Source organism: Carya illinoinensis, chromosome 12 (assembly GCF_018687715.1).
Source record: "Carya illinoinensis cultivar Pawnee chromosome 12, C.illinoinensisPawnee_v1, whole genome shotgun sequence".
NCBI lineage: Eukaryota > Viridiplantae > Streptophyta > Magnoliopsida > Fagales > Juglandaceae > Carya > Carya illinoinensis.
This window is the reverse complement of record NC_056763.1, coordinates 30,337,893-30,355,991: the sequence shown is the minus strand read 5'-3', so window position 1 is coordinate 30,355,991 and position 18,099 is coordinate 30,337,893. Positions and strand designations below refer to the sequence as shown.

The following is an 18,099-nucleotide window of genomic DNA, read 5'->3' as shown; positions in this document are numbered from 1 at the left end:
TCAAAATCTTGGATGGTTCTGCATGTGAATGTGGGACTAAAAAAATTACTCATGATCCCATACATTATTAGTCTATAGTTAACTGGAATTCGATTCCCCTATAATTGGTAGTTGTTGAAGAAGAAAGGACTCAGGAGTCAGAAAGAAGAAAAATACGTCCGAATTACTTAGATATATAAAATAGCAGCAATTGCGATATAACAAAGCTTGTAGCTGGTACAAAAGTGTCACGATTTCCTGTCATCTCAAACCATCCCAACATACAGGGAAAACATCACACTAGATCACATTATTACGCTTCCAACATTAGTGACACTCCTCATTCTAAATCTAAAGTCACTTGTCTTGACATGTCTTCCCCTGTACCAAGTTAACAGAAGCTCAGAAGAAAGCCCTACTCCCATAAAACACACGGGAACCAGTATTCTTTGATGCCTGTAATTTCTGATCAGAGCTTGAACTCCCTGAGTTGGTTGGTCCATTGTCAACATCCAGAGGCAGCTTCATCTTTGCCAATGATTCAGTAAACTGCTGCATGCTTTTCATGTACATGTCCACTATCTCCTGCTGCACCACCTTCTGTTCTGCCTCAATGTTAACCGTGACAGCAGGCTTTGTCAGTGCATCGCTTGGCACCTCACCAGAGGAATCACTCTCACCATCTTTAACATCCCCAGTATTCTCTTTCGGGGCCGAAACACCTTCAAGATTCGAGGATTTTGATGCTTCCGGAATATCAGAAGACTCCAAGCATGCAGGGTTTGAAGGAGAAGAAACTCCATTAGTTGACACACTGCTCAGAGGAGAGTCGACCTTCGGACGTTGGATGGAATCAGCTGTACCAGTTGGGAAGCTTTCTACAACATGAACACCCTCTTCCGAACTAAGATGATTTTCAGCATCAGAAGCAGTCAAACTCTCAGAGCTATGAGAATCCACACTGTTACATGGCAACCCAATATACTCGGAAACCATCAACTGATCTTCGTTCACAATCTTAGGATCAGGGAACTCAATCTTATCTAAATCACTTGGTACAGCCTCGGATATTTCTGTATCCTGAACAGTTGCATTAGTGGCCAAAGCAGTTGGCATTGCAGGAATAGCCATTACTTCGGGCGAAGCCCCGTTATAGGAAAGAGACAATTGAACAAACCCTGCTGGGGAATGGAACAGATCAGTTGAAGATAGAGAGAACTCTTTTTCCAATTTCCAGTTCTTCATAAAGACTTCAGATAATGGCACCAAAGCAAACCCCAGCAACTGATCCTCAAGATAATTCCTCACCCTGCTCAACATCCATATCTCACATTTGAGCGAGGAATCTATTGTCCGAACGTTGAGATGAACATTATCGTTGAAGACCGGATTCCTCCCACCACCATTAATGATCTTGGTGGAGACTGTGTTTTCAGGATCACTAGTCAGGCAAAGCTTCGCATAAACATCTTGCTTGTGGTAAATACAGATGTTGTGGATGTCCCTAGCCTGGTGTACGTAAACCTCAAGAATACCAATGAAGTCCTCCATGTTACACACCGCAGCTTCCTTGCTGTTGACCTCAATTCCCTTTGACAAGGAGCCAGAGCTCCGTCGGAAGAAGTCGGATGTATCCTTCTCAGTCTCGGCTACGAGGGAGTTCTTAAATGGAGACACAACAGATTGCGGGGAATCCATGATGTCACCCAGAAGTGAAACCTGGCAAAGCACAGAAGGATCTATTTGAAAGAAACAACCAAATGACCTCAAATTAAAGCTTTAGATTAGAAAAGTTTATACTCCCCTAATCAATCCCAAAGACCCAAACCAAAAGAAATCGAGGACAATTTTGACTTTTCTTACTCAACCCAAAATATTTCAGAAAAAACAGAACCCAAAAAGTAAGAAACAAGTTAACCCAAAATTAGAAGCTCTTGGTCTGGTAGATACCGAGCACATCAGATCCAGAACCTAAGCCGAATTGCGAACAGCTCACACGCTCATATCCAATGAGCAAACAGAGAACTAAACAAACTGAATCCCCAGCCTAAGCTGAAACAAAAGCAGGATTCGCAACTCCGGAAGTCATATTCTCAGAGTAAAGACTTTTCACATGAACTAACAAAACCTAGCCGGGAGCCTAGAAATCTCAAACCCCACAAAACAAAGAACCCCTTAGCAGTTGGCAGAAGTGAGCATTTTACATAACTACTTGAAAACCAAAACCCACGAAGCAAAAACCAGACGCCTACTCTCCAAAAAAACTCAGGCTTTCCGGTGAGCTGCTCCAAAAGCCAGAACCCCAAACTTAAAAAGCAAGCGAGACCCAGAAACAGTAGCCACCAGATGTGAACAGATTCCAATAAAGCAACCGACTTTTTCCTTCACATAAACACTACAACCGGAATCCAAGGCAGTGGAACGAGGAAAGTAAAAAGAAAAGCACAGTGACCGAGATCCTGTCACAGCATTCTAAAAACAAACCCACTTGAAATTCCTTAGTACAAAGAAACATCAGGAAACAATAAATTAAAAAAAAGGCACAAAAACAAAAATCTGTGTTGTGTTTGTCTTTTCTTACCTTTGGGGGCTAACGAGTCAAACCGATATCTGCCTCTAGTATCTGGTGCACTAATCCAAAACCGTTAACGACCCAATTCGACAATCGAGATGGTTTTGGAGAAGTAAAGCTGTGAAGTGCTTGTAGACGGAGGATTGAGGAATATCAAGAAACGGAATTAAAATCTATCCAATTACACTGAAGGCTGAAGCTTTGTAGTTTGTCGGAAGGATAGTGCGTTTTATTGTCAACCGGTAATTATGAGGTGTTTTTGCTCTTGTGGGCCTTTTATTATTATTATGGAATAATTCATTGGCCTTTACGGCTAAGATCGAAGTGTTGTTTTGATCCCTTAAGGAATATTTTCTATTAATTATTGTTTGGGAAGATAGAGAGAATGGGTTTTGCAGATTTGCCGCCCCACGCGTAGCCTTGGCCACACCAATCAGGGAGGATGTTAGTGCGCTTTGCAGGTGGGACATGGAACGAGGGCACACCCTGTTCCAACTGTACGCTTTGTCATATTCTCATCTCAGCAGGCCATCTGCTTCAGCTTGTAAGTTGGGCTAGCAATCATGTTGTGGGTGACCTTTAACAATGAATTGATATTTTAAAAAATAAATAAATCAATCAAACGGAATAATATCTCTTAGATTTATATCCTTGTCTGAGATGCGAGAGATGTTTCATCCAATGATCTTTAAGATTAGGAACAAAAACTTGATGCAATACCGACTGTTTTAACCCAACTGGACTCTAATGGAGGAGATTAATAGCAATATAGCATAGCAAGAAAACAAATTCATATAACTGGGTTGTCCTGAAAGGGATCATATATTGTTACTGTGATAATGGTTGTACTGTCATTTTTCATGAGAGATATTGTGACAATGACTTTACCATGAAAGAGCAAATGAAGGAAACATTTATTCTGCTGCAAACATAAAGCATTGGTTTTTAGAAAAGATTAATAATTTGTATAAATTTTAAATAAATAAGTCTGTGCATTTTTTTGTTTTTTCAAAAAAAAAAATCTCATTATAAAAAAATTATAAAAATAAAAATGTATTCTGTTCAAATAAGACTCACTATTTTACAAAAAGACAGCATAAAATTTATACATTTTATATTTATATTTATATTTATACATTTTGTATTCATATACCAATTTTAATTTTTTATCTTTATATATATATTTTTAATAAATATGTGTTGTAGAAGAATTATATTAGTTTAATAAAAATAAAATATTAAAAAAAATAAAATAAAATAAGTTTGCAGTGATGGTAGGTGGATAGCAAATCCCATGTGAATTTCCACTTCAGTTCCTCCTCTAGGGCACTAGCTCCATTTATGGGTCCCAAAGGATACCACCCCCCAATGTATGTCTTGTACTGTATTAATCAAAGCCTAGTTAGGGATTGTGGGTGTGGGCTCTTCATTACTTTATAAAGTTAAAATTTATAAAATGACTAATAATTCACCGTTTCAATGATCTTTATTAAATCTGTTTGAAATCATGCAAAATCCAATCCAAACAAGACTTTTGAAGAGATGGCCTAGTAGAAAGGAGACCCCACCCTCTTGTCCAGAAAGGTTACTTTCCTTTTTCTTGAGGTGACTCTTTGGCCTCAAAAGAGTCTCCCCCCATGATGGGTATAAACTGACAAAGAAGAAACTCACTTTCTCCTCCTTGATTATCTTTGTTTTCTTCCTCTCATTTTCTTTTAGAAAGTGATGGATATTGGATGAGAGGAGACTTTGAAACAAGAGTCATTTACTGTAAGCTTTATTTCATCTATCTGCCTGTATTATACCTTCTTCTGTGCTAACTTTAACACTCATAGGAATCTATTCCAATTACTTGTTCAGAGAAACAGGTGCCGTAATTTGCGTATACTTTTCAAGACTTTGTTTTGTATTGAATGTTCAATTCATCGTCAAAACGATACAAAATAATGGAAAGAGTATCTACACTGTTGAGTCTAGAAGACTGTGATGTTGTGGTCCCTTGGATTTATTTTTGAAAGTTGGAGATTGTGGAAATTTGAAGATTAGATTTTATTTGGGATTTACGTCAGTAGAATTTATATATTCATTTTAATGGAGAAATATTATTTAAATTTTAAGATGCAGAAGTCTAGTTTATTTTTTAAAAATATAAATTTTAACTGTCTATTTTGAGTGTTAGCAAAGATTAATACGTAAATTTGTACAATAAGTTGTAAAGGATGAAAGAATGATTCTCAATCCATGTTGGTGATTTGGACGTTGATACGGTGGTCTTTATGTTCATCTATGAAATAAATAATAAATAATAAATAAAACTAAATAAAAAATAGACACAAACATTTACATGATTCAGCATAAAAGTCTACGTCTATAAGTTGTTTGGAATAAAATTTATTATGATTGATGATTTTACAATCTTTCATAGTCTCACATGTCGCTTAATACAATGGATGAGTTTAGTTTAAGCGTAGAGAAGTCCTACGTAGAGAGCTTGTCAAGAGATCCCATCGTTTATAGAGATATCTTTCTTTTATGAGTAATGCTACATGCAGTCACTTTTGTATATTCTTTGTGTACTCCACTGATATGATTGATTGGATTAATTTTTTTTTTAATACACAACTAATTATATCATTAGAGTATATAAAAAAATATATAAAAATAACTGCACATAAAATTTTTATTCTTTTATGAATATAGATATCTATTTTCTTTCTTAAAGGGATAGAATTCAACTTGTCATATAAAGTTTTTTCTTTGTAAAAATCTGAACTAATTTCTTTTAATTTATCTATACGTTACCTTGTCTCTTTCCTTATTATTAATGATAAATTTTCAAATAATTTATCATTTGAAAACCCCTAACAACACCTTCGAAATCTTTTGGGGAAAAAAAGAAATGAAGAAAGTAAAATTATTGGGTGCGATATTGTTTAAAAAGATATTTGACTCTTCTTCAAATCTCTTCTAGAAGACGACTAATAAACGTCTTACCTGTTTTCAAATTGTGGCAATGCCTGTAGTACCTCTTTTTGAATCACTTTAGTTTTTGACTTTGAAAAGCAATGTCGTGTCGGTAGTTACTGCCTCTAGATAGGATATGTTTCACACCATCAACCACATACCTAATGGCGGTGTTTAACCATAGGCTATTGGGCTCACGGGTGTTATAAGCTTGCATACGCATTGGGCCCATAGACACCAAAGATGCCGTCTAGCCTCCATCGTTAAAGTACTCGTTTAATCCCACATTCCTTAATATACACATAATTCCTACAACATTGTCATTGGTTTGATGAAAACTTTTATTTATAAATTTGATCATTTATATAAAATATACTACTGAATATATTGCAAATTATCTTTAAATGAGATTATGTAAAAAATTATGAAAAGTTTTGGCGTGTTTTTCATTTTTCATACAAAGAATACCAATGAACCCTTAACCATTATAAAATAACAAGAATTTTTTTAAAATAAATAATTTTTGTATACTTTTTATGTATTTTATTTATGTAATTAATTAAAATATTTATTTTATATTAAAAAAATAATGCAATTAATCATAATAATAGATTACATAAAAATAACTGGACATAAAAATTTTTATAAAAAAGAAAAAAAGAAAGAGAAATGACAGCATTACAACTATTCTACAATTTTCTACAACGCACTAATACAATAATATTATCTTAAATATTTTATTTTAGCTTTGCTTTTGATTTAATGCGTTTAGATTTTTTTTTTTAAAATATTATTTTATTAAAAAGTTATAGAAAAATTGTAAATGGGTGATATGGCTATCCTTGCTGCTAAAAATTAAAAAAAAAAAAAGAAAAAAAAAAAAAAAAAGACCGTAATACCTGTAATGCATGGGATTCCCCACAAATTAAGGCAATTAGGAAAGCAACTTTTTTCCCGTTCACGTGTATTACCCAATATTCGAATCAAAACTCTTGAATTTTTGGGTCAAAGATAGGAGTGAGAGTGGAAATGGAAAGAGTTTCATCATTCATGACATGATGAGAGAGACAGAGAGGTCAGGAAAAAGAAAAGACATTTAATGAGAAAACTATCATAAAAATTAAAGAGAGGGTAAAACGAGCAATCAAAAAATAACTTTATTTGACGAGATTAGGCATATAAATAATAAATCTGGGAATAATATTGGTAAATCTTACTACAAAATCATGAAAAGTGGTTGTCTAAATTGGTGCGATTTGTGTCACATCAACTTCTGACGATGAGAGGAATTTTGTAATCACCGAATTCACCATGCAATCTGCGAGAAGGTGCTCCTCCATCATTAAAACAGCAAAACTTGTAATCATGCTACGCAAACCGAAACTTGGTGAAATCTCTACTTTCACTTTGTTATCCAAATACTAGGTACAATGTGGCAATGATACTTGTTCCCCTCGCTTGGATAGTGGTAAAGATATTTGTTCAATTCTATTCATTATTTTTATATTATATATATATTTTTATTTTTTTATTTTTTATTTTTTTCTCTTAATAAATATATGATGTCGGGTAGGGCTGTTCATCCGGGTTCCGACCTGGGAATCCGGATGTCAAATCCGGGCCGGATTAACACGGGTTAGACCTGGTCTGGAGCCCGGATGGATCCGGATTTCATAAAACCCGAATTTCGGGTTGAACCCGGAATTTTTATTTTTTTTTTTCAGAAACCTCAAACCTTTGGTTAAATTTTTTCTCTAATAAAAACAAAATGTAGAAAACATTTTTTTTAACCTAAAAGTCTATATTTCAAGAAATTATGATGAAAAGCATAGCATTGAACATTGTTCAATTTTTACCAAAAAAAAGACAATTTTTTTTTGTTTAAAAGCATTTATTTCATAAAATCATGTAAAAGAAACTAAAGTTAGAAACTAATTACCTATCTAACTAAATGTATGTAAAAGAAAATATATCCATATTACATGCAACATACATCACAATTCACTACATATTAGATTATTTAGTATTTATACATTACATTACATTAACAAACACAAAATTATAATATATAAATTACAAAACACAACTTAAAAAAATCTTCTAGACCTCCTTCCTCAGAACCTCCTCCTTCCTCTTTGATGATGCTGAAAATCTTCTCCAATGCACCTTCAAAGACCACAATTTTTTTAATCTCCTAAAATCACAAAACCACATTACTTAGCAAGGAAAATATAGAAGAAAACCCTATAAAAAAAATTCTGGTGGTAAAGATAAATTACCCTCTCCATCATCATCAGCCATTAGTACTATATAGGAATACTTCAGTAAAGAAATGATGGTCATTGTCCAGAAAATAAACGAGAAGAGCTTATATTTTAGTAAGCTTTGAATGAATCTGTCTCAAATTCTTAAATACCAGTGATATTCTGTGATGTTAAGTTTGACCGCTTTTATCTTCTCACCATGCATACTAACCCATAAAACCATTCCTAGGTCTCACAAATTCATATCTAACCCATAAAACCACTCCTAAAAGATTATTCCATTCAAACATTCACATCAAAACAAATCCAAAAGCAACAAACAGAGAACAAAACATACCCAAAAGCTAGCTCATCAAAATTACCTTGTTACTAAAAGGGACTAGATCGCTAAGGGCATTGACCGATTTATGCCTCAATCGTAGGTAGGCAGGGCTTCCACTATCACGCTTGTTGAACTCGTACACATGAAGTTACTGGACTTTGGCTGCAAAAGAGAGACAAAAAACCAAAAGGGTTAGATAGAATCCAACCAAAAACTCTGATTTAGTAGCACAAAAATTTCCGAACAAATGAGAAGTAATTACCGGGTCTAGAAGGCTCGGATGGATGTCATATGGCATATGGATGTCAAAGCTGAGCTTCCACAAGCCATCGGTGAGAGAGTGTACATTCTCATCACAACAGACCCAAATCAAAAAAGTAATAAAAAAAAAAAAACCCTAAAAGATGTGAAGAAGGATGCAACAAATCTGACCTAAACAAAAGCTACACAATCCGTAGCAGAGAACAAAAACTACACAGACCCAAATCAGAATAAAACAGAACTAAATTGTAGAGAACAAACCTTTGTGGCCACTGGCTAGGGTTTCGTGTGTGATAGAGAGAGGGGGGGAGAGAAGACCTTCGAGCCCAAGAAATAGGATGAAGAAAACGGAAATAATACCTTCAGCGAGCCCCGAGAGAAGAACTTCGTGGCCATCTAAGAAAAAAGAGAAAGGATGTTGTTCTTGAATGATTTTTCAGAGAGAGAGATAGATGAGTGAGATTCGGGGGAGGGGGGGCGCAAGAGAGATAGAGAGAGAGAGTCTGAGTTTCAGCCGCTGGGGGGAGGGGGGGCGCTAGGGTTTCTAAATGATTTTATTAAATCCGGGTACCAGGTTAAAACCCGGTACCCGGTTTGTCAAACCATATCCGGGCCGGATGGGCCCGGGTTTGATGATGCAGGTTTTGACCCGGGTTTATTCCGGGCCGAAACCCATAACCGGATTCCGGTATAACTGGATTCCAGACTGGGCTGGGTTTATGAACAGTGCTAATGTCGAGATAATGAATAGAATAATTCAATTAATTTAATAATTAATTAATTAATTAAATTAGGAATAGTGTGTGGTGTAGGTAACTGGTAACACATTTATATATGAATAATGTTGTATATTATACTCTCATCTTACTTTTATCTTATTACATAAAATGTGACATATTTATTACTATTAGATAATAATGAATTGTACAAAATTTATATATATTTGAGATTTGTACAATTCATTACTCTTATTTTGTTTCACTATATGCTTATTGTCTTGTCTTGGCTGATTGATTGTATCAAACTCTAGTCTTTGGCATGGTACTTGAATTGTTGCTAGGGTGTAAAAAAATCGAAAAATCGGTTGAATTGGACTATTAGATTTGTATGCGGTTTGGTGAAGTATCAGTTCTTAAGAATTGAAACTTAGTTTTTATGTGGAGAAACAGGAGGAATCTAGTTTTGAGTTTTTTATTTTTATTTTATTTTAATATCGACTGATATGGCAATATGCCGCATCAACTAATTACTCGACAATTTCCTACCATTGGTTGTATGTAAAAGTGCTATTATATATCATGCAGGATGTGTATAGATGATAAATAAGTTTTTCCACATGTATTTATATCCGCGGATATATTTTGACCATGTAGACAAGCATTGCAAATTTTAGCGAAGAAATCGAATACGATGCGACGTTTAACGTTAAGGAAAATGCTGTGATATCCTTTCTCCATGCTCTCTCAAAATGATCGCTGGTCATAAAATTTTTTTATTTAATAATTAAAAAAATAATTTTAAATATATTGATATTTTTTTATATTTTTAAAAATATTTAAATAATCTAAAAAAATAACTATGCAGTCAAAATTAACGATAAACTCTGGGCGGCAGAGCAGCACGCTCTTAACGTTAATGATCTAGCTATGCAATTCTGTTTACTGGGACCCCTCGGAGATTTTGCTGTAATCGCCCAAAAGTGACAGCTGCGGTAACCGTAACTTTATCCACAGGCTACAACGGTTAGTTATCCGAATGTTCCAGATTGACCAATCTATCCCTCAAACCCACCTTCTCGTAATTATAACCCCCATAAATATCCCGAATATTTCTATTTGTAGAGGTGAGGCAAGATATTTTTAATCTTTATGTTGGAATTTTAAAGAAAAATAAAAAATGGCCACGGAAATGAGTTTTATGTGACATTTGTTATTATTTTTGTGAATTCTAAAATAAGATCATTTTTATTTTAGCAGAGTACGATAATATTATGTGTATAAAACATGTAATTTCATTTATTAAACATATTATACATGTCGAGTATCCACCTTATTTTATAAGCTTTTTCGAATTTTGTGTTTCAAAATCTTCATAATTTTAATAACTGTTACATGATCACGTATAAAATTGCAAGTATAAACAGTAAAAATATTATCGAAGTGGACACGCGATCAATTGAAATCTTGCAAATACGCTTTTGACCCGGCAATATATTCACAGATGATAATAAAAATTTGAGAAAATATATTTAGAAGCTTTAATTTTTACATGAGTAATATTATGTATATTCGTAGAATGTATAAATATCGTACAGTTATTTTGAAAAAAAGTATGATTCATTATTAAAAAATTAAATTTTTTCATGTAAATTTTATATTTATTCATTTTTTTTTAAAATAATTACATAACATTTATACAATCACGACTATAACTATCAATTCTTTGTTTACATATTATTATTGATATAAAAACTTTTTATATCAATTATATTAAAAATAATTAACTTTAATTTTTTTAAAATTAAATACACAACTTATATATAGCAAAACTCTCAAAATTTCGATTGAAACTTTAGTGAATTTTTATGAACATCAACTGCACGAACCTCTCAAAGGAAACGAGAAAAAAATGGTTTTGAAGAGAGGAATGAAAGAGGGTATTTAAGTGATTTCACACGTTTCAAAACTAGGTGCGATTAAAATTCGAATGTCTAACGGTCAAATCGCCATAAAATACAAAAGCGATCTTTTCCTCCTTCCCTCTCAACTAACACTCGAATCCAGGCCCTCCCTCCCTCTTCTCATCCTCTCTTTATCTGACGCCTGTTTGATCGCTCAGTGAGCCATGAAGTCCAGTCAAAGCGCAGAAACTACGGAGACTCGGTTCTTAGGGACCATATCGGCCTCGTCGATCCGAAACCTTCTTCCGAGGTCCATCTCCAAGCACAAGTCTAACCCTTCAAACTTTAATTTATCCAAATCCAACGCAGAGAACACTCCGCCGACCGATCCGAACATCCAGACCGCTGATTCCCAAGCCCATTTGGCGACCGAATCCTCACCATCCAAAATATTGACTTCGCGGCACCCGGTCGCCAGCGAAGCACCGGCATCACTGGCTCCGTCAGTAACGGTATAGTTCTTGAAATCACATTTTCGTGTTCACTTTAATAATTTCCACTGAAGCAAAACTGAAAGATTTACTCTTGAGAATGTTGGGTTTTTTAGGATGAGATTGTAGGATCGGAGGGTCAGTGTGAAGTATTGGCACCTCCGGATCCACCAGTAAAGGTATTACATCTTAGCTTAGTCACAAATTTTTGTATTTTTATTAAGCAAAATTCTGAATAGTCCGGATAAAAATTTAAATTGAATAGGTGGTTGTGAGAATCAGGCCTGATAATGGAGGGGACAGGACGGTTAAGAAAGTCTCTTTGAACACATTGTCTGTTGGGGATCGGAAATTTACATTCGATTCAGTTCTTGATTCCAATGCGAATCAGGTATGCAATTTGATCCGGGTGTTCATGTTTTTTATATTCAAGTTTATTTTTGAGTATTGATGTGCTTTGTTCAAAGAAATTCATCTGTCACCTCATACCTGGTTAAACATTAAACATTCGCTTAATTGAATATTTTTGGAAAAAATTTACATTTTCTGAAATTCTCAACTGTCTTGAATTTCGATACATATTTTTAATCCTTCTGTTTTCATCATATTTCTTGGTAATTAACAAACAAAGGGTAAGAAAATTTTTATTTATGAGATCTAATTTTGGTTTATACCAGGAAGATGTATTCCAGTTAGTTGGAGTCCCCTTGGTTAGAAATGCTTTAGCTGGTTACAACACTTCAATTTTGTCATGCGGACAGGTAATTAGAGATTATGTTTCATTTGTTAAATTTACTTGTACCAAAATATCTTTTTTTTTCTTGCATAGTTATCGAGTTTATATCTATCAAGTAACAAGAACGAGACAAGAAGAAAAAAGTTTATATTTGATTGTGTAATTAGCAATGAAGTAACTTTGTTGAATTCTCACTAGACTGGAAGTGGAAAGACTTACACGATGTGGGGTCCGCCAAGCGCCATGGTTGAGGATCCCTCGGCCAGTAGTCGCCAGGGCATTGTTCCTCGCATCTTCCAAATGTTGTTCTCCGAGATTCAGAGAGTATGCTTTGTTTCTATGTTCTATTGAAAGTGGAAATAAGTAATAGAGTAATATACACATACAGTCACTTTTATGTACTCTGCATATTCCACTGATATGATTGGCTGCATCAAATTTTTTTTAATACACAACCAATCATATTGGTAGAGCACACAAAAGAGTACGTAAAAGTGACTGTATATAGAATTTTTTTAAGTAATAATATCTGGTTGGTGACTGTTTTGCTTGAATTGTAATATACAGGAGCAAGAGAATTCCGAAGAGAAACATATTAATTATCAGTGCCGTTGCTCTTTTCTTGAGGTATTTGCTTTGTTTTTTAGTCTACAAGTGATATCTCCTTTTCTTCACTACTTGTATTAAGATGTTTTGTCTAACTGATTTATTATCACAGATATACAATGAACGAATTGGCGATTTACTGGATCCAATGCAGCGAAATCTTGAGGTGAAGATTTTCAATCCTTGACATTTTTAAACTTGACATTATTTTACGCTATAATGACAAGTTTGGTCAAAACTGTTTCAGATAAAGGATGATGGGAAAAATGGATTGTATATGGAGAATTTGACTGAAGAATATGTGACTAGCTATGAGGATGTGACACAAATCCTGATCAAGGTAAGCAAGCACCCATCATTCAAAGTTCTCTTGCATTGGCTATATTTCGAACGTTTGGATATTATTATTATATATTTTTTTATGAATTTACTAACATTTCTAAGCGCTTTACATACTCAACAATGATTTTACATTGGTGCATTGTTTGGTTATTGCTTATTTGATGCAGGGGCTTTCAAGTAGAAAAGTTGGAGCAACTAGCTTAAATTCCAAGAGCTCGAGATCCCATATTCTTTTTACTTTTAGCATCGAGTCTTGGCGTAAGGTATCATTGATATATTTGTCAGTTATCAGTGTTCTGAAAAGAAGGGTGCTTAGTTCTGATAGACCTATTCATGGAGAGTGCTATAGTCATCTCAGCGTTTAATCACACGCAAACATCCCACCATAGCCAATGTTAGAGTCGTTGACTTGCTGTAATTAACTGTTATTATCCACTTGTTTTTCCATCACTTCAATGTGTTCTCGTATCAACTGATGCCGCAGGGAACATCATCCGAGTGTTTTAATAGTTCAAAAACAAGCAGAATCTGCCTTGTTGATCTTGCCGGACTTGATAGAAATAAAGGTGATGATGTCGGTAGACAAGTTGCAAGGGAAGGCAAACATTTAAAGAGGTCCTTGTCAAAACTTGGGTATGATGATGCCACGACCCTTGGAGAATTTTGTTTCATGAGTAATCCTTTATGCAGTTTTCCACTTAGATGGTGTGCTTGTGAATTGTGATTCTATCTCTGCAATTGGTCTATAGACCTTTTCATATTTTTAGCCATGCTAAAGATATATGTATTCCGTACAATGAAACAATGCAATGCCTGGTTTGAATTGCTAAAGTTTGTCAATTATGTCCCTCTTATGTGAAGCTAATGACAGATTGAAATATCAACATAATTGCGATGGTTGGTTTTAACAACATTGTTTCATAATCACTGTCTCTTATACTGGTGCAGGCACTTGGTGAATATTCTTGCAAAAGGTGCTCGGTCTGGAAAATCTGACGATGTTTCATACAGGGATTCCTGTTTAACACATTTACTACAAGAATCATTCGGTGGAAATGCCAAACTCACAGTTATCTGTGCCATATCCCCAGATAACAAGTATATGATTTGTTTTGTGTTTTAAAAGTATCATTATTAGATCGAGTCATCAACACAAGACGGGGAATTTTTTTAAAATTCTATTGAAACAGTTCTTGAATATTTCTTTCCTTTTTTTTTTTTTTTTTTTCCTCTCTCTCTGAAATAATGGATCTGTTTTTTCTAATTATTATTGCAGAAATAGTTGTGAATCAGTGAGAACTCTCAGATTTGGACAACGGGTGAAATTCATTAGAAATGAGCCGGTAATAAATGAAATCACAGAAGATGATGTTAATGACCTGAGTGATCAAATTCGTCAGTTGAAGGTATTAAGTTTCCTACTAGAGCCATATAAAACATCTTAGTTTGAAGGCTGTAACTAGACGCAAACTGAGGTTTAATACATTTTTATTGTTTATCTTCTGTTTTCAGGAAGAACTTATAAGAGCAAAGTCTAATGTCTGTATATCAGCAGGGAGTCAAAATAGATATTTTCAAGAACAAAATGTACGTGAAAGCTTAAATCAATTGAGAGCAAGCCTTAACCGTTCTCTGATCCTTAACCCCATAGATAATGATTCTGATGAAGAGATGAATGTCGACGAAGATGATATAAGTGAAATTTGTCAGCATCTAGATAAGCTGCATAGTTATGAAGAGGATATTAGAGAAGCATCTATTAATAGGGATTCCATACATTTCTATTCGATGGACGAAAGTTGTGAGACAGACTCTATGGATGCAGACAGTGAAATCAAAAGTATGGAAAAACCTTGGAATGGACTTCTTCAGAAGGCCAATGATGCTCCAGAAGATAATTTTGCTAGTGCTTGTAACTCTTTAACAGCTGCTGACCAAGCATCCAGAGGGAGAATTTCAATTAGCTCATGCTGTCAGTCCCCGGTTCTCCCAGACCCTACATTGTCTGAATCTCCGAAAATTGGAAATTCCAATAGGAAAAGCATGAACTTATCAAGTCATTTAGGAAGTCAGAACAGTGTATCGGAGAGTTCAAAGTTCAACTTGGATGTGTTAAGACAGTCCCTTAAACAGGGAGAGCAGATCAGATCTTCTATGCAGTCAAGCAAGACACGTATAAGCCCCACCGAGACTTTGGCTGCTAGCCTTCAAAGAGGCTTACAGATCATTGACTGTCACCAGCGGAACTTGGCAGTAAACAAATCTTTAGTTTCCTTCTCCTTTGAGCACTTGAAATTGAAACCCTGTCCAGAAGTTGATAAGGTCAATGCATCTGTTCAGACGCTACCAGAAGAGAAGCCATCTTCAAATGGACTATCTGTTTCTTTCCTTTGTGCATCATGCCAACAGATAATAGCTGAGAAGGATTCCAATGGTGTCCAGGATAACTTGAGGACTCGGATTGCAGCAGTCGATGAGGAAGAACACCCTTCCCAACTGAAAGATGAAGATCCTAAAGTATGGAACACTTAGTAGTTACAGGCAAGTGTGATTCAATCTAATCAATTTCTGATCTGTTTAATCATTTTTCTGCTTCTGCTGTTTCAGGATGCAGGGAACGCTATGAGAAAATCTAGCAAGCGAGTGGTGCTTGAAAATGTTTGTTTGGAGCAAGCTGCCAAAATTGAACAGTTGAATCGACTGGTAATAAGAATTGTCTGACCTCCATAAATCCTGGAACTTTTATAATGTGGGTTTTATAACGCGTTAGTATTTTTATAGTATTTGCTAAATCCAAATTCAAAATAATGGGTAACGTTTGTTATTTAGTTTGGGTTGATAGATAAGATTTATTTATAAGTATAATGGGTATGGACCAAACGTGTGGCAAGTAAGGGATCCACATTACCAAGTGTTTTTAAGAAACTTACTTGTACCAATCTTCAAATGGTGGAGTTGGTTTGTTCTGGGTAGGCTGCCTTAGAGTGGTTTTTACCTTTAAAGAGTTCTTTAAAGGGTTTTTCATTGTCACCAAAATCTTTGTCTTGAAATGAATTAAAACTAGACAGAGAATTGTGACATACACCTATTCACCCCCTCTAGAGGGGTTATTTAGGATCAATCTTGTAATTTCATTATTCTTGATAATCTGAATTGCTACAGGTAGAGCAGTACAAACGTGAGAAGGAAGAAGTGAATAATCAAGTAAGCAGTCTTGATGATTCAGAGAATGAAAGAGATACCAAGAATAATGATTCTCGTTCACAAAAGGATGAAGCTTTAAACAAGGTCATTAATTGTTTCCTCTATTAAACCTTGCATTTCAAATGTTGGAAATTCCCTTCTCAATTTTTTCTTGGTGTGGTGGTTTGTGCAGCTTCTAAGGTGCAATGCTGTCGAGACCAATCAGCCAGAGGTTATAAAGGAAAAATGTGAAGTGAAGGAAATCGTAGAACCTGAGTTTGGGAACAGATATTTTGATCTGAATGAGAAGGAAGCACTTCTCAAGGAAATTGAGCAGTTAAAAGGCAAGCTGCAGTCATCTTCTCTTGACAATACCGAAATACTGAGATCCTCTTTGTTGTCCCGATCGATGCAACTTCGAAAAAGTGGTGTAGATAATCTACCTAGTAAGGAAGAACTAGAGAGGGAAACACAGAAATGGACAGAAATGGAGAGTGATTGGATTTCCTTGACTGATGAACTGAGAATTGACCTAGAATCACAGCGGCGACATGCAGAGCAGGTGGAGATGGAGTTGAGCTTAGAGAAGAAGTGCACTGAAGAGTTGGATGATGCACTTCACAGAGCAGTCCTTGGGCATGCTAGGATGGTTGAACACTACGCTGAACTACAAGAAAAGTATAACAACTTGGCTGGAAAGCATCGTGCAATCACGGAAAGGATAGCAGAGGTAAAGAGGGCAGCTGCAAAGGTAGGAAAGAAAGGTCCAGGCTCTCGATTTGCCAAATCCCTTGTTGCAGAATTTTCTTCATGGAGGGTGAAAAGGGAGAGGGAGAGAGAGATGTTGAAAAAGGAGAACAAGAGTCTTAGAATTCAACTAAGAGACACTGCAGAAGCTGTTCATGCTGCTGGAGAACTTCTTGCTAGGCTGAGAGAAGCTGAACAAGCAGCATCTGGTGCAGAGGTAGCTCAACCGTCTCTTATACAAACGATACTTCTTGATGACTTGTGTTTTACAGAGTTTCTTTAGGGACCGTTCTGTCGAGAACAGAACCATGATTCTTGTAACACTACAAGCTGAGTGTTAGTAGTTTTCTGATTCGTTACTGATGCTTATAATGATTTTCACATCAATGCAGGAGAAATTCACAAGGGTTCAAGAAGACAATGAAAAGTTAAAGAAGCAAATGGAGAAGCTGAAAAGAAAACACGAGACGGAGATGATCACCATGAAGAAGTATCTTGCAGAGAGCAGATTGCCAGAATCTGCATTGCAACCACTATATCAAGAGGATAACAACGCAATCCCACGTTCGGATGACGATGATCAGGCATGGAGATCAGAATTTGGAGCGATATATAAATAGCAACGAAGTAAAAATCAGCTATTGAGATAGCGTTCGAGGTGATGGCCATTGTTGTGTGATATGGGCTTGCATCAGACCCTACTCGGGTCAAGCATTCATTCTTTCATGCAATTATTTCTTGGCTTTATGTTTATGCCTTTGTATGTTAGGTGTTTAGAGGAATGCATTTGCTGACTCTCCCTGAGACCAATGACTCTCTTTAGAGATGATTCTTGGCATCTGTAAAGAGCAATTGCCTTCTTATTCATTCTTTGTAAACCGGTACACGTCAAATCCTCTTACATTGTATTCCTCGTAAAGTTATATAAATTAAGAATTATTCTATTTTCAAATCAGTGTAAGACATACTGTCAATGTCTCTTAAATGTTAAAATTTGATTTGTAATATTTAA

General features: G+C 35.4%; 2 protein-coding genes across 2 annotated transcripts; one reads left to right on the top strand and one right to left on the bottom strand.

Moving 5' to 3' along the window:
* Positions 1 to 144: 144 nt before the first annotated feature.
* Positions 145 to 2,546, bottom strand: LOC122290478. The gene is made up of 2 exons (XM_043098208.1): positions 1,930 to 2,546; positions 145 to 1,698 (listed from the first exon to the last, which is right to left on the bottom strand). The coding sequence occupies exons 1-2, from the start codon at positions 1,936 to 1,938 to the stop codon at positions 382 to 384; spliced, it is 1,326 nt and encodes a 441-aa protein (XP_042954142.1). The 5' UTR covers positions 1,939 to 2,546; the 3' UTR covers positions 145 to 381.
* Positions 2,547 to 11,095: 8,549 nt separating this feature from the next.
* LOC122289782 (kinesin-like protein KIN-12F) lies at positions 11,096 to 18,042 on the top strand. The gene is made up of 17 exons (XM_043097064.1): positions 11,096 to 11,494; positions 11,590 to 11,652; positions 11,739 to 11,864; positions 12,151 to 12,234; positions 12,408 to 12,533; positions 12,777 to 12,836; positions 12,928 to 12,981; positions 13,063 to 13,155; positions 13,325 to 13,420; positions 13,642 to 13,790; positions 14,106 to 14,255; positions 14,434 to 14,563; positions 14,670 to 15,674; positions 15,765 to 15,860; positions 16,320 to 16,445; positions 16,534 to 17,304; positions 17,480 to 18,042. The coding sequence occupies exons 1-17, from the start codon at positions 11,207 to 11,209 to the stop codon at positions 17,705 to 17,707; spliced, it is 3,645 nt and encodes a 1,214-aa protein (XP_042952998.1). The 5' UTR covers positions 11,096 to 11,206; the 3' UTR covers positions 17,708 to 18,042.
* Positions 18,043 to 18,099: the final 57 nt, after the last annotated feature.